The 20,336-nt window shown below is 47.2% G+C and overlaps 1 protein-coding gene across 7 annotated transcripts; it reads left to right on the top strand.

Moving 5' to 3' along the window:
- The first annotated feature begins 66 nt into the window (after nt 1–66).
- Nucleotides 67–20,282, top strand: Dhc64c (dynein heavy chain, cytoplasmic). 7 transcript variants are annotated; one of them, XM_076801808.1, is made up of 23 exons: nt 67–423; nt 1,248–1,762; nt 1,846–2,937; nt 3,018–3,153; nt 3,249–3,622; nt 3,923–3,958; nt 4,673–4,744; nt 4,870–8,220; nt 8,425–8,819; nt 8,910–9,220; nt 9,319–9,407; nt 9,727–9,756; nt 9,928–11,074; nt 11,188–11,683; nt 11,793–12,408; nt 12,511–13,305; nt 13,399–13,600; nt 14,475–14,673; nt 15,175–15,292; nt 15,424–15,795; nt 15,917–18,679; nt 18,788–18,985; nt 19,062–20,282. In XM_076801808.1, exons 1-23 carry the CDS (start codon nt 180–182, stop codon nt 19,494–19,496), a joined length of 13,986 nt encoding a protein of 4,661 aa, XP_076657923.1. In that variant the 5' UTR covers nt 67–179; the 3' UTR covers nt 19,497–20,282. The 7 variants fall into 7 exon arrangements, with proteins under 7 accessions (XP_076657923.1, XP_076657924.1, XP_076657922.1 ...); XM_076801809.1 differs by lacking the exon at nt 14,475–14,673 and adding an exon at nt 13,858–14,053 and having other exon boundaries at nt 1,245–1,762; XM_076801807.1 differs by having other exon boundaries at nt 68–423; nt 1,245–1,762.
- The last annotated feature ends 54 nt before the right edge of the window (nt 20,283–20,336 follow it).

Raw genomic sequence — 20,336 nt, 5'->3', positions numbered from 1 at the left:
TATATATATAATGTAATCGTGGTTCTATGTTGTAGGTTGTAGTCTATGTCTCGTATAGATCGTCATCGTCCGTCGGCCGTGTGCGTGCGTGTGACAGTTGGTCCGAGAGCGGGGGTCGACCGATCACCCGCTCAAGATTCTCAAGATTTGCAATATTTTGCGATACCGATTGCCGCGGGATGGGCGACTCCTTGGACGGCTCCGGGGAACCATCCCCGGAGTCTCAAATCATTATAGTGGTAGGATATTGGGACTTTGCCAATTATTTAAAGAAAGTAATAATGGTCCTGCTACCCGACGAAGATGTGCTACCACCCGCGTTCAACTCTGCTTTCGAAGATAAGAACAACCAAGAGTGTATTAGAAAATTCTTAAGCGATTCTCAGGTGTGGGCGCTTTACATACAAAGAAGTTCCAGCAAAGGTAAGCGTAATAGGCGATACGCGATACACGATAAATCGTTAACCGCCTCGCCGTTGGAAATTTTGCACTCTGCCCTCTCGCGATATCCTCCATTGCGGTCTTTCGATACAACGGTACATCAAACCGCGACAACGGAAACGTATACTGAAAACTAATGTGCTATTCGCCACTTGCCCGATTCATTTACATCTACCTTCCATATGACTCATTCTTTAATATAGCCGGGACATCCAACGAACGCATCGCATCCTTTTCTTTTCCGAATCTATTCTCCTTTTCTATATACGTGCTTACATACGTACATATATCGCGATGCAACTTGTGAAAATTGTGCCGGTGCGCAATATTACGCATCGACTATCGTTTCACTTTCACATTTCTTCGTTTGCGACTAAATATTTCACAGAGAAATTATGAAAATAAAATCCACGCGCGTCACGCATATCGATTTCCATGATAAGTGGAGTATATTTTAATAGACGATAGATAATAGTTTTTCAAGGGGTTGTTTGCTAGATTATTTTGCTTGATACTTATTTAGTAACTTATTGTATTTACAGTGAATTCTCGATATATGTCAACAACAGGAGTCTTGCCAGCGTCGTGTATCGTCCAAGAGACATACCCGAGCCCTATTATGTATACACTCCTCGGCGTCCGAGGCCTATCGAGCTTCGTGTCCCCTCACGGGATATACCCCGCGGTAGTGGGGATAATTCCGTGACGTTTATCATTCAGGCATTGCCGACATATATAGAGAAATCACTGTAGATGCTCAGGATATTATATTATATTTGATTTAATCTGATATTTTTTTTTAGAAGAAGACAGCAATGAAGGCGACGAAGAGAAAGAGAATTCTGTTTTGTATATATCGAACGAGATACATTTCACTAACACTAAAATGGCCTCCTTAGTTTTAACAAAACGGGGAACGATAGTCGAAGCTGACAAGTCCATTCATTCTCAATTACGTTTAGTTACCTTTTCGGATGGGCCACCTTACGAAACATTGCACGCTATAAGTAAAACTATAGCACCGTATTTCAAAAGCTATGTAAAAGAGACTGGTCGTGCCGATAGAGACGGAGATAAAATGGCACCGACGGTTGAAAAGAAAATAGCAGAATTGGAGATGGGATTGTTGCATTTACAGCAAAATATAGATATTCCAGAAATTTCGTTACAAATTCATCCAGTTGTGGCACAAGTAATTAAACAATGCATCGAAGAAAATCGTAAGCCAAAAGTGGCAGATTTTGGCGATAAAGTCGAAGACTCTACATTTTTGAACCAACTGCAAAACGGCGTTAACAGATGGATAAAAGAAATCCAAAAGGTAAGTAATCGGTAGTTTGATACGTCTTGCGCTACACGCGAGCATACAGGTATATATACACATCGTTAATCTGTTGGTTCTAGGTTACTAAACTGAATCGCGACCCAGAATCGGGCACTGCTCTTCAGGAGATTTCGTTTTGGTTGAATTTGGAAAGAGCGTTACATCGAATACAGGAGAAACGAGAAAGCATCGAAATTTCCTTAACATTGGATATACTGAAGCATGGAAAAAGATTTCACGCGACCGTTAGTTTCGACACGGACACTGGCCTGCAACAAGCGTTGGCAACCGTCAACGATTATAATCCTTTAATGAAAGATTTTCCCATCAATGATCTATTATCTGCCACTGAACTCGAAAGAATAGAAACAAGCGTTCAGCAAATCTTCATTCACTTTCGAAAAATTCGAAGCACAAAATATCCTATTCAAAGAGCATTGAGATTGATGGAAGCCATCTCAAGGGATCTAGGACAGCAGCTTCTGAAAGTGTTGGGCACTAGGAGATTGATGCACATTCCATTCGACGAGTTTGAAAAAGTAATGGGACAATGTTTCGAAGTGTTCAACACCTGGGACGAGGAATACGAAAAGTTGACTGGATTGTTGAGAGATCTTGTTAAAAAGAAACGCGATGAACATATAAAAATGTTGTGGAGGGTTTCACCGACACATAAAAAGTTGGAAAATAGAATGGAACATATGCGTCATTTCCGTCTGCAACACGAACAGCTCAGAACGGTGATTGTTCGCGTGCTTAGACCTACTGTCCAAAGTAACAACACCACAACAATGGAAACTCCCGATACCGACAACGTAAAAGTCGAATACGCTTTCGACGCTGCGGATGCGAACGCGATCAGCGAAGTCAATCTAGCGTACGAAAATGTGAAAGAAATTGACTGTCTCGACATCAGCAAAGAGGGTCAAGAATCTTGGAAAGCTGCTGTTCATAGATACGAGGAGCGCATAGAAAGGGTCGAGGCGAGGATTACAGCACATCTGAGGGATCAGTTGGGTGCCGCGAAGAATGCGAACGAGATGTTTCGAATTTTTTCACGTTTCAATGCGCTTTTCGTCAGGCCTCACATACGCGGCGCTATCAGAGAATATCAAACGCAACTGATACAAAGAGTGAAAGATGACATCGAAGCTTTACACGAAAAGTTCAAGGTACAACGAAACAATATTATCTACTACTTTTAGGTTGTTGTTACTACTACTACTACTACTACTTCTACTATAATCATTAGGTCCAATACGCACAAAGCAAATGCTGTAAAATGAGTACAGTCAGAGATCTACCTCCCGTCGCAGGCTCCATCATTTGGGTGAAGCAAATAGATTACCAGCTTACGATGTACTTGAAACGGGTCGAAGACGTATTAGGTGCGTATTTGTATATACATGAAACTGGTGTTCGTATATCTCGGAAAATGTTCCAATGATTCTCGTTTCTTGATGCCTCTTGTTTCTTTTTGTAGGAAAAGGATGGGAGAGTCACATCGAAGGACAAAAATTGAAAGCGGATGGGGATAGTTTTCGTATGAAATTGTCGACCAGGGAAATTTTCAACGATTGGGCACGAAAAGTGCAACAGAGAAGTCTGGGTGTTACCGGAAGAATTTTCGCGATAGAAAATGTACGATCGCGCACGGGTCGTGGGAACGTATTGAAGTTGAAAGTGAATTTTCTCCCAGAGATTATCACGTTGTCCAAGGAAGTACGAAATCTGCGAAATCTTGGTTTTCGCGTACCTTTGCCCATCGTAAACAAAGCGCACCAAGCTAATCAGCTGTACCCATTCGCGATCAGCCTGATCGACAGCATCAGAACTTACGAGAGGACGCTCGAAAAGGTAACGTGTCGTGTTTGTTCTGTGCATTCGTATATTCGGTGAAACAGTTCTAAACGGAAAGTTCGTGTAAACTTTTAAAGAGAGTCCGTCGTTCCGTAGAAACTAATTGTTCTATTTCTCTATGTTTCTGCATCAGGATTCTGATTATTATTGACCTACTCTATCAAAAAAGTCATTCGACGCTTTGAAAATATCGAATCTAACTAAATAGAAAATATTAGGGAATAGTGCCAGTTTAAGGGTATATATTGTTATAGTTATATCGATATTTCTAATTTCTTGGATCTCCAACATGTTTAGCTTACCAATCGGAGTTCCCACTGCCCCGCACTGAAGGTAGTCATGTATGATGCTTTCAGGAATTATGCATCTTGCCTACTTATGCGAATTAATGTAATGCCTGCTTAGCTCTCGTAGAACAATCTGTACTGCAACATGATTTTGTTTTAGTACAATGAATAACCGGGAGAAACTAGCTTAAATTTGTTCGAAATCGAAGAATTGGTAGGTAACTTGCGGTTACCTACGGGGAAAAGGAAGAAGAGCAACAAAACGAAATTATCGATTATTTTTCATCAATTTTTATCATTGTTTGGTTTGATATTCAAACGAGATCCGGTGTTTTTCAAGGCTTTCAGATTTCTAATTTGACGATTGCTCGTCCATCGCTAAACACTTGTCAAGTCCCCGCCAATATCATTTCCCGCTCCAAGTTGAATTTCGTTACGATTCTTCAGTTGCGAATTGCATTTGAAAAGTTAGACGATCCGCATATTCTGAGAGTTGCTTGTAATCGATATGGTGACATATTGTATTTCTCTGTTTCCGTAACGTAACGTATCGTATCGACTCGACTGGACTCAACGTATTTCAAGTTTTTTTTGTTTAGGATTTGCTATGAACATGTGAAAGTTTTGTTTGCATCTTTTGTATGTACATCATTGAATGGTAAATTGTAATTTACGTTGTACAAACAGTATTGGTATTCTTACTGGCGTCGGTGTAATTTCGAAGCGATCGTGTCCGATAACGTTTCATATTTCTATTTAGATCGAGGATAAGGCCAGCATCGTACCGCTGGTTGCTGGAATGCGCAACGACGTGCTATCGCTTTTTTGCGAGGTAAGATTTTATTAGTTGCAACTGCGCGACTCTCCATCTGATCGTGAGCAGCGTCTCAGCAGCATCCCTACTGCGTCTGAACTGCATCTGTGTGTAATTGTAAATATTTGCTGTTTCGTTAACAGGGAATCGGTCTAATTTGGGAAAGTTACAAACTAGATCCGTACGTGCAACGTTTGTCCGATGCCGTGGTTTCGTTCCAAGAGAAAGTGGAGGACCTTGTGGTGGTCGAAGAGCAACTAGACGTCGACGTTCGTTCCATCGAAACCTGTCCGTACTCGGCGAACACGTTCGCCGATATACTCTCGAAGATCCAGAAAGCCGTGGACGAGCTATCCCTGAAAAACTATTCAAACTTGAACATCTGGGTGTCCAGGCTCGACGAGGAGGTGGAGAAGAACTTGGCGGCCCGGTTGGAGGCCGGGATCAAAGCGTGGACCGACGCGCTCACCGGCCAGAAGAAGGAGGTGGACTTGAGCATGGACACGGACGCTCCGTCTCAACCTACGCACAAACCCGGCGGCGATCCAAAAATTCAGAATCAGATTCACGAGGTTCGCATCACGAATCAAACGATGTATCTGTATCCGAGCATCGAGGACGCGAGGTTCCAGATAATGCAGCAACTGTTCGCCTGGCAAGCCATCGTCACGTCTCAAGTTCGTCTCCAGAGTTCGAGATACCAAGTCGGCTTGGAAAAACCCGAGTCGGCTACATACCGGAATCTACTTACGAAACTGCCCTCTGGGAAGCAACCGTTGGAAGCGGCCTACGAAGCGGTCGAGTCCAAGATGAAGGACGTCGCCGATTACGTGGACCAGTGGTTGCGGTATCAGGCGCTTTGGGACCTGCAGCCGGACAATTTGTACGGAAAGCTCGGAGAGAATATCAACTTGTGGATGAAATGTTTGAACGACATCAAGAAAACTAGGACGACGTTCGACACTTCGGACACCAGACGCGAGTTTGGCCCTGTGATAATCGATTACGCGAAGGTGCAGAGCAAAGTGTCGTTGAAATACGACTCGTGGCACAAGGAGACGCTCGGCAAGTTCGGTACTCTCCTCGGCAACGAGATGGCGAGCTTCCATTCGCAGGTGTCCAAGTCGAGAAGCGGTCTGGAGCAACAGTCGATCGAAGCTGCCAGCACGTCGGACGCGGTCGGACTGATCACGTACGTCCAGTCTCTGAAACGTAAAATGAAAGCTTGGGAGAAACAGGTCGACGTGTATCGCGAGGGTCAGAGGATACTGGAGCGGCAAAGGTTCCAGTTCCCATCCTCTTGGCTGCACGTCGACAACATCGAGGGCGAATGGGGGGCGTTCAACGAGATACTCAAGAGGAAGGACACCAGCATACAAACGCAGGTGGCGTCGCTGCAGATGAAGATCGTCGCCGAGGACAAGGCCGTCGAGATAAGAACCACCGATTTCTTGACCGATTGGGAAAGAGGGAAGCCTGTCGAGGGTCACTTGCGGCCAGACGAGGCGCTTCAACAGCTGCAGCTGTTCGAGAGCAAGTTCGCCCGGTTGAAAGAGGAGAGAGACAACGTGGCCAAGGCCAAGGAAGCTCTGGAGCTACAAGAACCCGGAGGCGTTTCCACCAGCGAGGACAGGATGCAAGTCGTCTTCGAAGAGCTTCAGGACTTGAGGGGCGTCTGGTCGGAATTGTCCAAGATATGGGCTCAGATCGACGAAACCAGAGAGAAACCGTGGCTCTCCGTGCAACCGAGAAAACTGCGGCAACAGTTGGACACGATGATGGCGCAACTGAAAGAGTTGCCGGCCAGGCTCAGGCAGTATTCCTCCTACGAGTACGTGAAGAAGATGCTGCAGAGTTACACGAAGGTGAACATGCTGATCGTCGAGCTGAAATCGGACGCGCTCAAAGAGAGACACTGGAAACAGCTGACGAAACAGCTCCGGGTCAACTGGGTGTTGAGCGAGCTGACCCTCGGCCAAGTTTGGGACGTGAATCTTCAGAAAAACGAGAGCATAGTCAAAGACATTATCCTCGTGGCGCAGGGCGAAATGGCGCTCGAAGAGTTCTTGAAGCAAGTTCGCGAGTCCTGGCAGACCTACGAATTGGATTTGATCAATTATCAGAACAAATGCAAGTTGATACGCGGCTGGGACGATCTTTTCAACAAGGTCAAAGAGCACATCAACTCTGTCGCCGCGATGAAGCTGTCGCCGTACTACAAAGTGTTCGAGGAGGAAGCGTTGACCTGGGAAGAGAAATTGAATAGGATCAACGCGTTGTTCGACGTCTGGATAGACGTGCAGAGACGCTGGGTTTACCTGGAGGGCATCTTCTCGGGCAGCGCCGACATCAAGACTCTGCTGCCGGTCGAAACTTCGCGGTTCCACAGCATCAGTTCCGAGTTTCTCGGCTTGATGAAAAAGGTATCGAAATCCCCGATGGTCATGGACGTTCTGAACATTCCTGGCGTGCAGAGGGCTCTCGAGCGTTTGGCCGATCTGCTCGGAAAGATTCAGAAAGCTTTGGGCGAGTACCTCGAGAGGGAACGCACCTCGTTCCCCCGATTCTACTTTGTTGGCGACGAGGATCTCCTCGAGATCATCGGCAACAGCAAGAACGTAGCGAGACTGCAGAAACACTTTAAAAAGATGTTTGCCGGTGTGGCGGCTATTCTACTCAACGAAGACAACACCGTGATCACCGGCATAGCCTCGAGGGAAGGGGAGGAGGTGCTATTCCAAACTCCGGTGTCCACCGTCGACCACCCGAAGATCAACGAATGGTTGACTCTCGTCGAGAAAGAGATGAGGGTCACGCTGGCGTCCAGTCTCGCGCGGGCGGTCCAAGACATCAAACAATTCAAAGACGGCAACATGAATCCGCAAGCGTTCATGACCTGGTGCGACAACTACCAGGCCCAAATCATAGTGTTGGCGGCGCAAATCTTGTGGTCGGAGGACGTCGAGGCGGCTCTGCACGAAGCGCAAACCGACCCGACCAAAGTCCCTTTGGAAAGAGTCTTGACGCAGGTCGAGGGTACCCTGAACGTGTTGGCGGACTCGGTCTTGCAAGAGCAGCCTCCCCTCAGGCGGAAGAAGCTCGAACACTTGATCAACGAGTTTGTGCACAAACGTACCGTAACGAGGAGGTTGATCGCGAACATGGTCTCGAATCCGAAAGCGTTCGAGTGGCTCTGCGAGATGAGATTCTACTTTGACCCCAGGCAGACGGAGGTGTTGCAACAGCTCACTATACACATGGCGAACGCGAAATTCTTCTACGGCTTCGAGTACTTGGGAGTACAGGACAGATTGGTACAGACTCCTCTGACAGACAGATGCTACTTGACCATGACTCAGGCTCTGGAAGCACGACTCGGAGGCTCCCCGTTCGGACCGGCTGGAACAGGCAAAACCGAGTCGGTCAAGGCGCTGGGCCATCAGCTGGGAAGATTTGTGCTGGTCTTCAACTGCGACGAGACTTTCGACTTTCAGGTAACACCCTCCAACCCGCTTCGAGGCAAAGAAAGAACCCCCTTGCCTGTCCCCGTTACATCCGTATACATGTATATATTGTTGCAGCAACGGAATTTTTCCTTTTCCGCAGTTGCCATCGCAAACATTTATCTACACGTTTCTTGCCTACAGCAGCAATTACTTGTGTACGCGTTCCTTCATTTTATTTTTTTCCTCTTCTAGGCCATGGGTCGCATCTTTGTCGGTCTCTGCCAAGTCGGTGCATGGGGTTGCTTCGACGAGTTCAATCGTCTAGAGGAGCGTATGCTCTCGGCTGTCTCTCAACAAGTGCAAACCATTCAGGAAGCATTGAAGAGTCAAATGGAAGGAAAGAAAGAAGGAACCCTTTGCGTGGAGCTGGTCGGCAAACAGGTCAAAGTATCGACGGACATGGCGATCTTCATCACGATGAATCCCGGCTATGCCGGACGATCGAATCTTCCCGACAATCTCAAGAAATTATTCAGATCTTTGGCCATGACTACTCCGGACAGACAGTTGATCGCCGAAGTGATGCTTTTCAGCCAAGGTTTCAGATCGGCTGAAAAATTGGCATGCAAGATTGTGCCGTTCTTCAAGTAAGCCAAGCCCCGTTCTTTAGGATTTCAGTCGTGAATTATTCAAATATTATCTCGCTGATACCTACTAAAATATCACGTTCTAAATAGACTGTGCGACGAACAACTTTCGGATCAGTCCCACTACGATTTCGGTCTTCGAGCATTAAAGTCGGTGCTGATCTCCGCCGGTAATGTGAAACGCGATCGCATACAAAAGATCAAGGAAGGCATGCAGAACCGTGGCGAGACAAACATCGACGAGGCATCGATCGCTGAAAATCTGCCGGAACAAGAAATCCTTATTCAGTCCGTCTGCGAGACGATGGTGCCAAAGTTGGTCGCCGAGGATATTCCTTTGCTGTTCAGTCTATTGAACGACGTGTTCCCGAATGTGAATTATACTCGAGCCGAGATGAAAGGTAATCGTATAGTGTGCGCGCTCTGCGCTTCGTACGTTTCAATCTCGTCCAGTCGGAATAATCCATGTTTTTCTCACGAATCGAACGCACCGTTTCAGGACTGAAAGATCAAATCAGGAAGGTGTGCATGGAGGAGTATCTTGTTTGCGGCGAAGGCGACGAACAAGGTGGCGCATGGCAAGAGAAGGTAATTGTCGTTGCTCGACATAGTTTTCGATCAGTTTACGATAATATAATCATTGTACCAGCACCAAATTCGCCTCCATCAAATCGGATACAATTGCACGAAATCAATCGGTAGAAGCGAACAAAGCGAAAGTAATTTTGTGATAATTGTATTTTCGTTCCCTTGCCACTACACTACACTACCACCACCGCTCTCCCTGTCCCTGTTTTTTCTTTTTCTCTTTTTGTTTGTTTTTTTTTTTTTTGTTTGGTACAAAATTATAAGGAAGATGTGTTCTTAATGAATAAACTATATTTATTGTACGCACTCTCACTCTCAGGATGTAGTCGGTGGGACCTGGCTAGGAAAGGTGAGGAAAAAAGAAAACTGTGATTATATAGGTGATTAGGTGTCGCATACATACATACATACATATGTACGTGTATCCAGCCTCGTAAATTCACACGATTCTCATTGTCGCTTGCGTGTCCTTGTCACGGTGTTGCCCCCGCGACAGTATGCTAACGATAGTTTCGTTTAGGTGCTCCAACTATATCAAATCTGCAACCTAAATCACGGGCTGATGATGGTCGGACCCAGCGGTTCCGGTAAAACGATGGCATGGAAGGTACTCTTGAAAGCTTTGGAGCGATTCGAGGGGGTGGAAGGAGTCGCGCATGTGATCGATCCCAAGGCGATCAGCAAAGAGACTTTGTACGGCGTATTGGATCCGAACACACGCGAATGGACCGACGGTCTGTTTACGCACATTCTCCGAAAGATTATCGATAACGTCAGAGGAGAGATAAACAAACGACAATGGATCATATTCGACGGCGACGTCGATCCGGAATGGGTCGAAAACCTGAACTCCGTGCTGGACGACAATAAATTGTTAACCCTGCCGAACGGCGAGCGACTCAGTTTGCCGCCAAATGTCAGGGTGATGTTCGAGGTACAAGACTTGAAGTACGCAACGTTGGCCACCGTGTCTCGTTGCGGTATGGTTTGGTTCTCCGAAGACGTGCTCTCCACAGAAATGATATTTGAGAACTACATGTTGCGACTAAGAAACATTCCGCTCGAGGACGGCGAAGAGGACAACTTGAACAAGAAGGCGACAGACAAAGAGGACTCTGTGTCTCCGGCACTCTCGGTGCAGAGGGAAGTAGCCAGCATCTTGCAGAGCTACTTTGCTCCGGACGGCATGGTCGTCAGATGCTTGGAGTACGCCATGAAGCAAGAGCACATAATGGATTTCACGCGTCTGCGAGCGTTGAGCTCTCTGTTCTCCATGTTGAACCAATCGGTGCGTAACGTGCTGCAATATAATCACGCGCACACAGATTTTCCACTGCCGAGCGAACAACTGGAGCGTTACATGCCAAAATGTTTGATATACGCTTTGCTCTGGAGTTTCGCTGGAGACGCCAAGCTCAAAGTTCGATCCGACTCGGGAGACTTTGTTCGGTCTATCACGACCGTACCTCTGCCGTCGCAGAACAACATCCCGATCATAGACTTTGAAGTAAGTATTCACGGCGAATGGTTGCCGTGGAGCAACAAGGTTCCCCAGATCGAAGTCGAGACGCACAAAGTCGCCAGTCCGGACATTGTTGTGCCGACTCTGGATACGGTCAGGCACGAGAGTCTGCTGTACACGTGGTTAGCAGAACACAAACCAATCGGTAATACGTCAATCCGACGAATATATTTATACACTTGTGTAGTACTAGTTTGCATACACGCGAAACTATCTAAACCAGAAACAGACTATACAGGTGTACATTTTCGTTTCTAGTGCTTTGCGGACCACCGGGTTCCGGTAAAACGATGACTCTTTTCTCGGCGTTGCGAGCACTACCCGATATGGAAGTCGTTGGACTAAACTTTTCGTCGGCCACCACTCCGGAACTGCTACTGAAGACGTTCGATCATTACTGCGAGTATCGAAAGACTCCAAACGGCGTGGTTCTTTCTCCGGTACAACTGGGCAAATGGCTGGTTCTGTTCTGCGACGAGATCAATCTACCCGATATGGATAATTACGGGACCCAGCGCGTAATCTCGTTCCTGAGACAACTTGTGGAGCACAGAGGCTTTTACCGAACCAGCGATCAGGCTTGGGTCACTTTGGAAAGAATTCAATTTGTCGGTGCTTGCAACCCTCCCACAGATCCGGGCAGAAAACCTCTGAGTCACCGATTCCTGCGACACGTTCCGGTGATCTACGTCGACTATCCTGGCGAGACTTCTCTGAAACAGATCTATGGCACATTCACGCGTGCCATGCTTCGGTAAGGGCAATTCTTCCCAACTCGACACGACTCGACTCGACACGAAAAAACTAATAAAGAAAAACTTGTAAGCTTTCGACCTAAAATTAACGCTCGTTTAACGTTTCAGACTAACGCCGTCGCTGAGGGGCTACGCGGAGCCTTTGACGAACGCGATGGTAGAATTCTATCTAGCTTCGCAAGAGAGATTTACTCAAGACATGCAACCACATTACGTTTATTCTCCCCGCGAAATGACCAGATGGGTGCGCGGAATTTGCGAAGCGATCAGACCTCTCGACAACTTGTCGGTCGAAGGTCTGGTACGATTGTGGGCTCACGAGGCTCTTCGCCTCTTCCAAGACAGGCTGGTGGAAGATTCCGAAAGAGCCTGGACGAACAAAAACATAGATACAGTCGCCATGAAACATTTTATGAGCGTCGATCGAGAGAAAGCGTTGGCCAGACCCATCTTATACAGCAACTGGTTGTCCAAGGATTACGTGCCGGTTAACCGGCAAGAGCTACGCGACTATGTCAGGGCAAGACTAAAAGTCTTTTACGAAGAGGAATTGGACGTGCCGTTGGTACTGTTCGACGAAGTTCTGGAACACGTTCTACGGATCGACAGAATCTTCCGACAGCCTCAGGGACATTTACTGCTGATTGGTGTCTCTGGCGCTGGTAAGACGACTCTGTCTAGATTTGTTGCGTGGATGAACGGTTTGTCGATATTCCAAATCAAGGTATGGGCTCAAGCTCGAACAATCTGTTCAAAGCTATTAACGCATACGGTAAAACGTTTCGAGTCGAATGAATGAATATGAATGCTGGCTTCGTTTCGACAGGTGCACAACAAGTACACCGGCGAAGACTTTGACGAGGATTTGCGTCAGGTGTTGAGACGTTCTGGTTGCAAAGATGAGAAAATAGCGTTCATACTGGACGAGTCGAATGTGCTGGATTCCGGGTTTCTCGAGCGTATGAACACGTTGCTGGCGAACGGCGAGGTGCCTGGACTGTTCGAAGGTGACGAGTATACAACGCTGATGACGCAGTGCAAAGAAGGAGCGCAACGGGAGGGATTAATGTTGGATTCGAACGAGGAGCTGTACAAGTGGTTCACCGGTCAAGTGATGAAGAACTTGCACGTGGTCTTCACGATGAATCCGAGCACGGATGGACTGAAAGATCGGGCCGCGACATCTCCCGCCCTCTTCAACAGATGCGTGTTGAACTGGTTCGGCGATTGGTCCGACAACGCGCTCTTCCAAGTAGGCAAAGAGTTTACCAGTCGCGTCGATTTGGAGAGGCCTGTGTGGAAATGCCCCGACTTTTTCCCGTCCGTCTGCTCGTTGATACCGGCTCAGCCGTCGCACAGAGACGCCGTGATCAACGCGTGCGTCTACGTGCATCAAACCTTGCACAAGGCTAACGCCAGACTCGCGAAACGGGGCAGCAGGACCATGGCGATCACGCCGCGTCATTATCTCGACTTTATCAACCATTTCGTGAAATTGTATCAGGAGAAGAGGAGCGATCTGGAGGAGCAACAGTTGCATCTAAACGTTGGCCTAAGTAAAATTGCAGAGACCGTGGAACAAGTCGAGGAGATGCAGAAGAGCTTGGCCATCAAGTCTCAGGTAAAATCTTGACCCCCGTGAACGCTCTCGATCGGGTATCTATCGATCTGTAACAAGATTCGTTCTCACTGATGGAGGTTTGTTCGTTTGTAGGAGTTGCACGCCAAGAACGAAGCCGCCAACGCGAAATTGAAACAAATGATCATGGATCAGCAAGAGGCAGAGATGAAGAAGCTACAGAGTCAGGAGATTCAACAACAATTGGCGTTACAAACGATCGCCATTAATCAAAAGACAGACGACGTGATGGCCGATCTGGCGCAAGTCGAGCCGGCCGTTATCGACGCGCAAAACGGTAGGTACAGCGTGTCGACGCTGTCGCACATTTTTTTTCTGTTTTTTCTTTTTCTCTTTTACGGTTGTCCGTTATGGCGACTATCGCAGAAAGTCGCAGCGTCGAGCGTTTCTGCGATCGTTGTCCGTTCCTTCGTTCGTTACATTATAAAAAGAAAAAAAATATATATATATATTTTACAATGCTACACGTACGACTACATGTGTACGTTGAGAAACGCGTGCTACGTTGCGCTGAAACATTTCCACTGAGTGTAGCTGTCAAGGGGATTAAGCGGCAGTATCTAGTCGAAATTCGCTCGATGGCAAATCCGCCCAGCATCGTAAAGGTGGCTTTAGAATCTATATGCCTGTTGCTCGAGGAAAATGCGACCGACTGGAAACAGATTCGCGCCGTCATTATGAAGGATAGTTTCATACCGACCATCGTCAACTTTAACACGGAGGCCATCACGTAAGGAAATAATTCTCTAGGATCTGCTGAATGTCCGATACTCGGAATTATATGGGAACTTGTCGAGGCAGAAACGAGTTGAATAACCGCTTCGCATACATGTGTCTATCTTTTGCCTGTGTAAAAATGTAAACCAACCTACACGTGTTTATACGGGTATATGTATGTGAATTCTCTGGTAACAGCGAAAACCATTCGAATCGACTATTTCGCTGTAAATATCTGTACAATATTATTTTGTAAATAACATTCTAGGTCCTCGTGGTACATACCGTTGCGCAGCCCCCGACGAAGCTTGTCTCTTGTAACTTGTAACTTGTAACTTGTAACTTGTAACTTATCTCTAATTGCACCATTCCCGCACTCGTTTTTTCCCCTCTGTAAATCACATCTAAACAATTCGTTTCGTTTGTCCGTATAGCGGTGAAATCGATAAAGAAACAACATTTAGTCGAAGTTCGATCCATGGCGAATCCGCCGGCTATCGTGAAGGTCGCGCTGGAATCTATCTGCTTGTTGCTCGGTGAAAATGCCAGTGACTGGAAATCTATCCGCGCTGTCATCATGAGGGACAATTTTATCAATACTATCGTCTCTAATTTCAGTACAGAGGATATTACGTAAGCATGCATTCAATGTGTCATCTATTTTCTCGACGAACGATCGAATTGCGTGACCTTGATCGGGAAGGATCGGCGATTCGCGATTCATGTTTCCCGAATGCTCGGCTCGACCGATACGACAATTCTACGTTCTACGCAGGTCGCGAGCTAACTCGTATACCACTAATACTTGTTCTTACACGAATGTACTGACAAACTAATTTATAATCTCTGTGCTTGCCGATTTCAAATCTAGAGATCTAAAGATCTACGAAACAAAAATTCATTCGAAAGAATTCGCGAAGCACAATAATTACCACTCGGAGCATGATGCAAACGACAAACGTTACTATCCTGTTACTAACCCGAAAAAGTTACGTGTGCAATACTATAACGATGAAACTGCGACTGAAAATTCGGGGTGTTCGTTCGTTAACCAAGTGTACCTATAATTCCGTGATAAGGTTTTTAGGGTAAGGATCATTAAATGGCTGTGCTCTAATCTATATTTTTGTATAGGGACGAGGTGAGAGAGAAGATGAAGAGTCGCTACTTGAGCAATCCTGACTATAACTTTGAAAAAGTGAACCGAGCCAGTCTGGCTTGCGGACCCCTCGTCAAATGGGCTACCGCACAGGTAATGCGTCCCAGAGTTTCGACCATACATTTTCCTCTCTATTCGACACAACATTGGTTCTCTTCTTTTATAATTTACAGACACATTAGATTATCTATAGAAATACTAATTTGAACTCGACCGAATTTCAGATCGAATACGCGGACATGTTGAAGCGCGTCGAGCCACTCAGAGACGAGCTCTATTCTCTGGAGAGACAGGCCGAGACCAACAAACAAAAGGGCGAAGAAGTGAAAAATTTGATCGCTCAAATGGAACAAAGTATAGCCTCGTACAAAGAGGAATATGCTCAGTTGATTTCTCAAGCACAGGCCATTAAAGCCGATTTGGAAAGTGTACAAGCAAAGGTGGACCGTTCTATAGCGTTGCTGAAATCTTTGGTGATCGAAAGGGAACGTTGGGAGGCGACCAGCGAGACTTTCAAGAGCCAAATGTCCACCATTATCGGAGACGTTCTATTATCGTCCGCTTTTCTGGCTTATGCTGGATATTTCGATCAGCACGTAAGCATGGATAACGCAACGATAATAATACTAATGATAATGATAATGATAATGATAATGATAATGAAGACAGGATATTCAAGATTACGCGTTCTCATGATTTGTTCCGTTCTGTTTTCAGTACCGACAAAATCTATTCAGCACTTGGTGCCAACATTTGCAACTAGCCAATCTGCAATTCCGACCGGACATCGCGAGAACCGAGTATCTATCGAACCCCGACGAGCGGCTCAGGTGGCAGGCAAACGCTCTGCCGACGGACGATCTTTGCACCGAGAATGCCATCATGTTGAAGAGATTCAATAGGTACCCGTTGATCATAGACCCGTCCGGACAGGCGACCGAGTTTATAATGAACGAATTCAAGGATCGAAAAATTACGAAAACAAGCTTTTTGGACGACTCGTTCAGGAAGAATCTCGAGAGCGCGTTGCGCTTCGGTAATCCTCTGTTGGTGCAAGACGTCGAAAACTATGATCCTATATTGAATCCCGTTCTAAACAGAGAACTGAGGAGAACAGGTGGACGCGTGTTGATCACCCTCGGCGACCAGGACATCGATCTCTCGCCGTCGTTCGTCATCTTTTTGTCGACTAGAGATCCAACCGTCGAATTCCCACCGGATATTTGCTCGCGCGTCACCTTTGTCAACTTCACCGTGACTAGAAGCTCGCTGCAGAGTCAGTGTTTGAACCAGGTGCTCAAGGCCGAACGACCAGACATCGACGAGAAGAGATCGGACCTGCTGAAATTGCAGGGCGAGTTCCATTTGCGACTCCGACAACTCGAGAAATCGTTGCTGCAGGCGCTGAACGACGCGAAAGGAAAGATCCTCGACGACGATTCCGTGATAACGACCCTGGAAACGTTGAAGCAAGAGGCAGCCGACATCAGCAAGAAAGTCGAAGAGACGGACAAGGTAATTGCGGAAATAGAAACGGTCTCTCAACAGTACATGCCGTTGTCCCAAGCCTGCTCGAACATGTACTTTACCATGGACAGTTTGAACCAAGTGCACTTCCTCTATCAGTACTCGTTGAAGATGTTCTTGGACGTTTTCACGTCCGTCTTGAGCCAAAACCCGAGACTGTCGAATCTATCGGACTACACGCAAAGGCTGTCGGTGATCACGAGCAACTTGTTCTCGGCCTGTTACGAGCGGATCGCGCGCGGAATGCTGCACATCGATAGACTAACTTTCGCGTTGTTGCTCTGTCGAATACATCTGAAGGGAATCGCCGCCGAGTCGACGTACGACAGCGAATTCACATTTTTCTTGCGCGGTAAGGAGGGCGTACTGAACGTTCGCGGACCCCATCTGTCGAACCTGAGCTCCGAACAGCAAGAGGCAATGGTGCGATTGAGCCTGAGGCTGCCCGCTTTCAAGAAACTCGCCGAGAAGATCCAGGAGAACGAGGAGTTCAACGCGTGGATGCAATCGCCGACTCCGGAGACCTGCGTGCCGAAACTCTGGGACGAAGAGAAGCCGCTGACGCCGACGGGAACGGCTATGCACCAGCTGTTGGTGATCCAAGCGTTCCGACCGGACCGCGTGATTGCCGCGGCGTCCTTGGTCATCACGTCCGCGTTGGGCGAATCGTTCATGGCCGCGGCCGAAGCGGAACTCGACTTTGCCTCCGTTGTCGAGAACGAGCTGAAGGCCACCGTGCCCGCGTTGCTTTGCTCGGTGCCTGGATTCGACGCTTCCGGTCGGGTCGACGATCTGGCCGCGGAGTCGGGCAAACAGATAGCCAGCATCGCGATCGGCTCCACGGAAGGGTTCAATCAGGCCGACCGAGCTATAAACATGGCCGTCAAGGCCGGCCGATGGGTCTTGCTCAAGAATGTCCACCTGGCGCCGCAGTGGTTGGTGCAGCTCGAGAAGAAGCTGCACAGTTTGCAGCCGCACGCCAGCTTCCGATTATTCCTGACCATGGAGATCAGCCCGAAGGTACCGGTCAACCTTCTCCGAGCCGGCCGAATATTCGTGTTCGAGCCACCGCCAGGCATCAGAGCGAACCTCCTCAGAACGTTCAGCACCGTGCCCGCCTCGAGAATGATGAAGGCGCCGAACGAGAGAGCCCGGCTCTACTTTTTGCTCGCGTGGTTCCACGCTATCGTTCAGGAACGTCTACGGTACGCGCCCCTCGGTTGGGCCAAGCACTACGAGTTCAACGAGAGCGATCTGCGAGTCGCCTGCGACACTCTCGACACCTGGATCGAGGCCACCGCGATGGGAAGGACCAACTTGCCCCCGGAAAAGGTACCTTGGGACGCGTTGGTCACGCTGCTCTCTCAATGCATATACGGCGGCAAGATCGACAACGACTTTGACCAGCGATTGTTGGCTTCTTTCCTTCGGAAACTGTTCACACCGAGGTCCTTCGAGACCGACTTTGCGCTGGTCGCCAACATCGACGCTTTACAGAGCAACCAGAGACACATTACCATGCCCGACGGCACAAGGAGGGACCATTTTCTCAAATGGATCGAGTCCTTGTCCGACAGGCAGACACCCTCTTGGCTCGGGTTGCCGAACAACGCGGAGAAAGTGCTGCTCACCACCAGAGGAACGGATCTGGTGTCCAAGTTGTTGAAGATGCAGCAGCTGGAAGACGAAGACGAATTGGCCTATTCGAACGAGGAGTCTTTGGACACGCCTAGGGAGGCAGAGGCGGACGGGCGACCCTCGTGGATGAGGACGTTGCACAATTCGGCCTCGACTTGGTTACAGCTGCTTCCAAAGAATCTGCCGACCCTAAGGAGAACCGTCGAGAACATCAAGGACCCGCTCTACAGATATTTTGAGAGGGAAGTGAACAGCGGCGCCAAGTTGCTGCAAGACGTGATACACGATTTGGAAGACGTTGTTCTAATTTGTCAGGTATTCGCTATTCTATTCCAGTCTAGTCTATTCCATTCTGTTTATCAATGGACTTTGTAGTTAATCATGCCCGTTCTCTTCTCCGTTTGCGCGCGCGCGCGCGCGTAGGGTAAGAAGAAACAGACCAATTATCATAGAACCATGTTATCGGAACTGGTAAAAGGAATTTTACCGGGTGGCTGGAGGCGGTACACCGTTCCAAGAGGATGCACAGTGATACAGTGGATCACGGACTTTAGTCACAGGGTGTCGCAACTGCAAGAAGTTTCACGGCTAGTGTCCCAAGGTGGAGCCAAAGAGATCAAGGTTCGAGAGAATTTTCTTACGATTCTCAGGATTACCATTATTATACGATTGCTCGTTACGATCCTACAATTTTCAGAGTTTCCCCGTTTGGCTCGGAGGGCTATTGAACCCGGAGGCATACATAACGGCGACGAGACAGTGCATAGCGCAGGCAAACAGTTGGTCCCTGGAGGAGCTTCAATTGGACGTGACTATAGGGGATGGCGACAACATCGCAACCGACGACTGTTCATTCGCTGTGACTGGCTTGAAGCTGCAAGGAGCACAGTGCAAGGATAACCAGCTGTACTTGACTTCGACAATCATGACCGATTTACCAGTTACCATGTTGAGGTGGATACGATCCTCCACCGACGAGGTCCGCATAGGAAAGCTATCCTTGCCGGTTTATCTCAACAGCACACGTACAGAGTTGCTCTTTACCGTCGACTTAAATATTGCTCCTAGTCAAGATCCTCACAGTTTTTACGAGAGGGGAGTCGCCGTTCTCACATCCACCGCTTTGAATTAACCAACTTACCTTTTTAATCGTTATAGTTTATTCTTTCGAGAGCGAGCCTTTCGAGATTTTGCGAACGTTTCGAGTAATCGGCTATCGGAACCAAATATGTAACGACTAACCAACCGATACCGTTTTCACGTTTATTTCCAACAATTTCAACTTGTCAAGTAGAGCTCGGGAATGGGCAAACTTCTCGTTCCCTTCGATGCTAATTCCTGTCCGACACATAGCGTAAGATATCATAAAGATATTTATTTATATCTGTCCGTTTATCATTATTTATGAGCTAACAAGTTTAACAACTACGTCGCTAATTATCTCATTTTAATTATAATATAACAGTACTAGATGTTTGTATAACTTGGCATTCGATTGCTGGCGGACAAACGTTTGCCCATTACACCCAATGTAACAAATAAAAATATATATATATATACATAGGAGTATATGGTGAAGAAATTTATTTAACGCATCGCAAGATTGTTTTTCTGCACATCATGCAACGTGCAATTTTAAGAATCGCCGCTCTATTCGACGATTAGCATAATAGAGAGAGAGAGAGAGAGAGAGAGAGAGAGAGAGAGAGAGAGAGAGAGAGAGAGAAAGAGTCTATAGGAAACGATTGTCTTTTCGATAAAGAGGTTGTAATATACATAGTTTATTTAGTTTTGTATACGTTCGAAAATTAAAGGCTTTCTATAATAAAGTTACATTACGTTTGCTTCAGTGTAAGTACTAAAGTACTCTAGAATTTGTATTATTTCAATGGCATCTAATAAAGAACTTACTGTGCTACACGAGCATTATTCTAGAAAAAGAGAACTCCTTGGTATGTAATTACACGGCACC

This window comes from Halictus rubicundus, chromosome 16 (assembly GCF_050948215.1).
Source record: "Halictus rubicundus isolate RS-2024b chromosome 16, iyHalRubi1_principal, whole genome shotgun sequence".
Lineage (NCBI taxonomy): Eukaryota > Metazoa > Arthropoda > Insecta > Hymenoptera > Halictidae > Halictus > Halictus rubicundus.
Note: the sequence above shows the minus strand (reverse complement) of the source record. Positions and strands in the feature narration are given on the sequence as shown.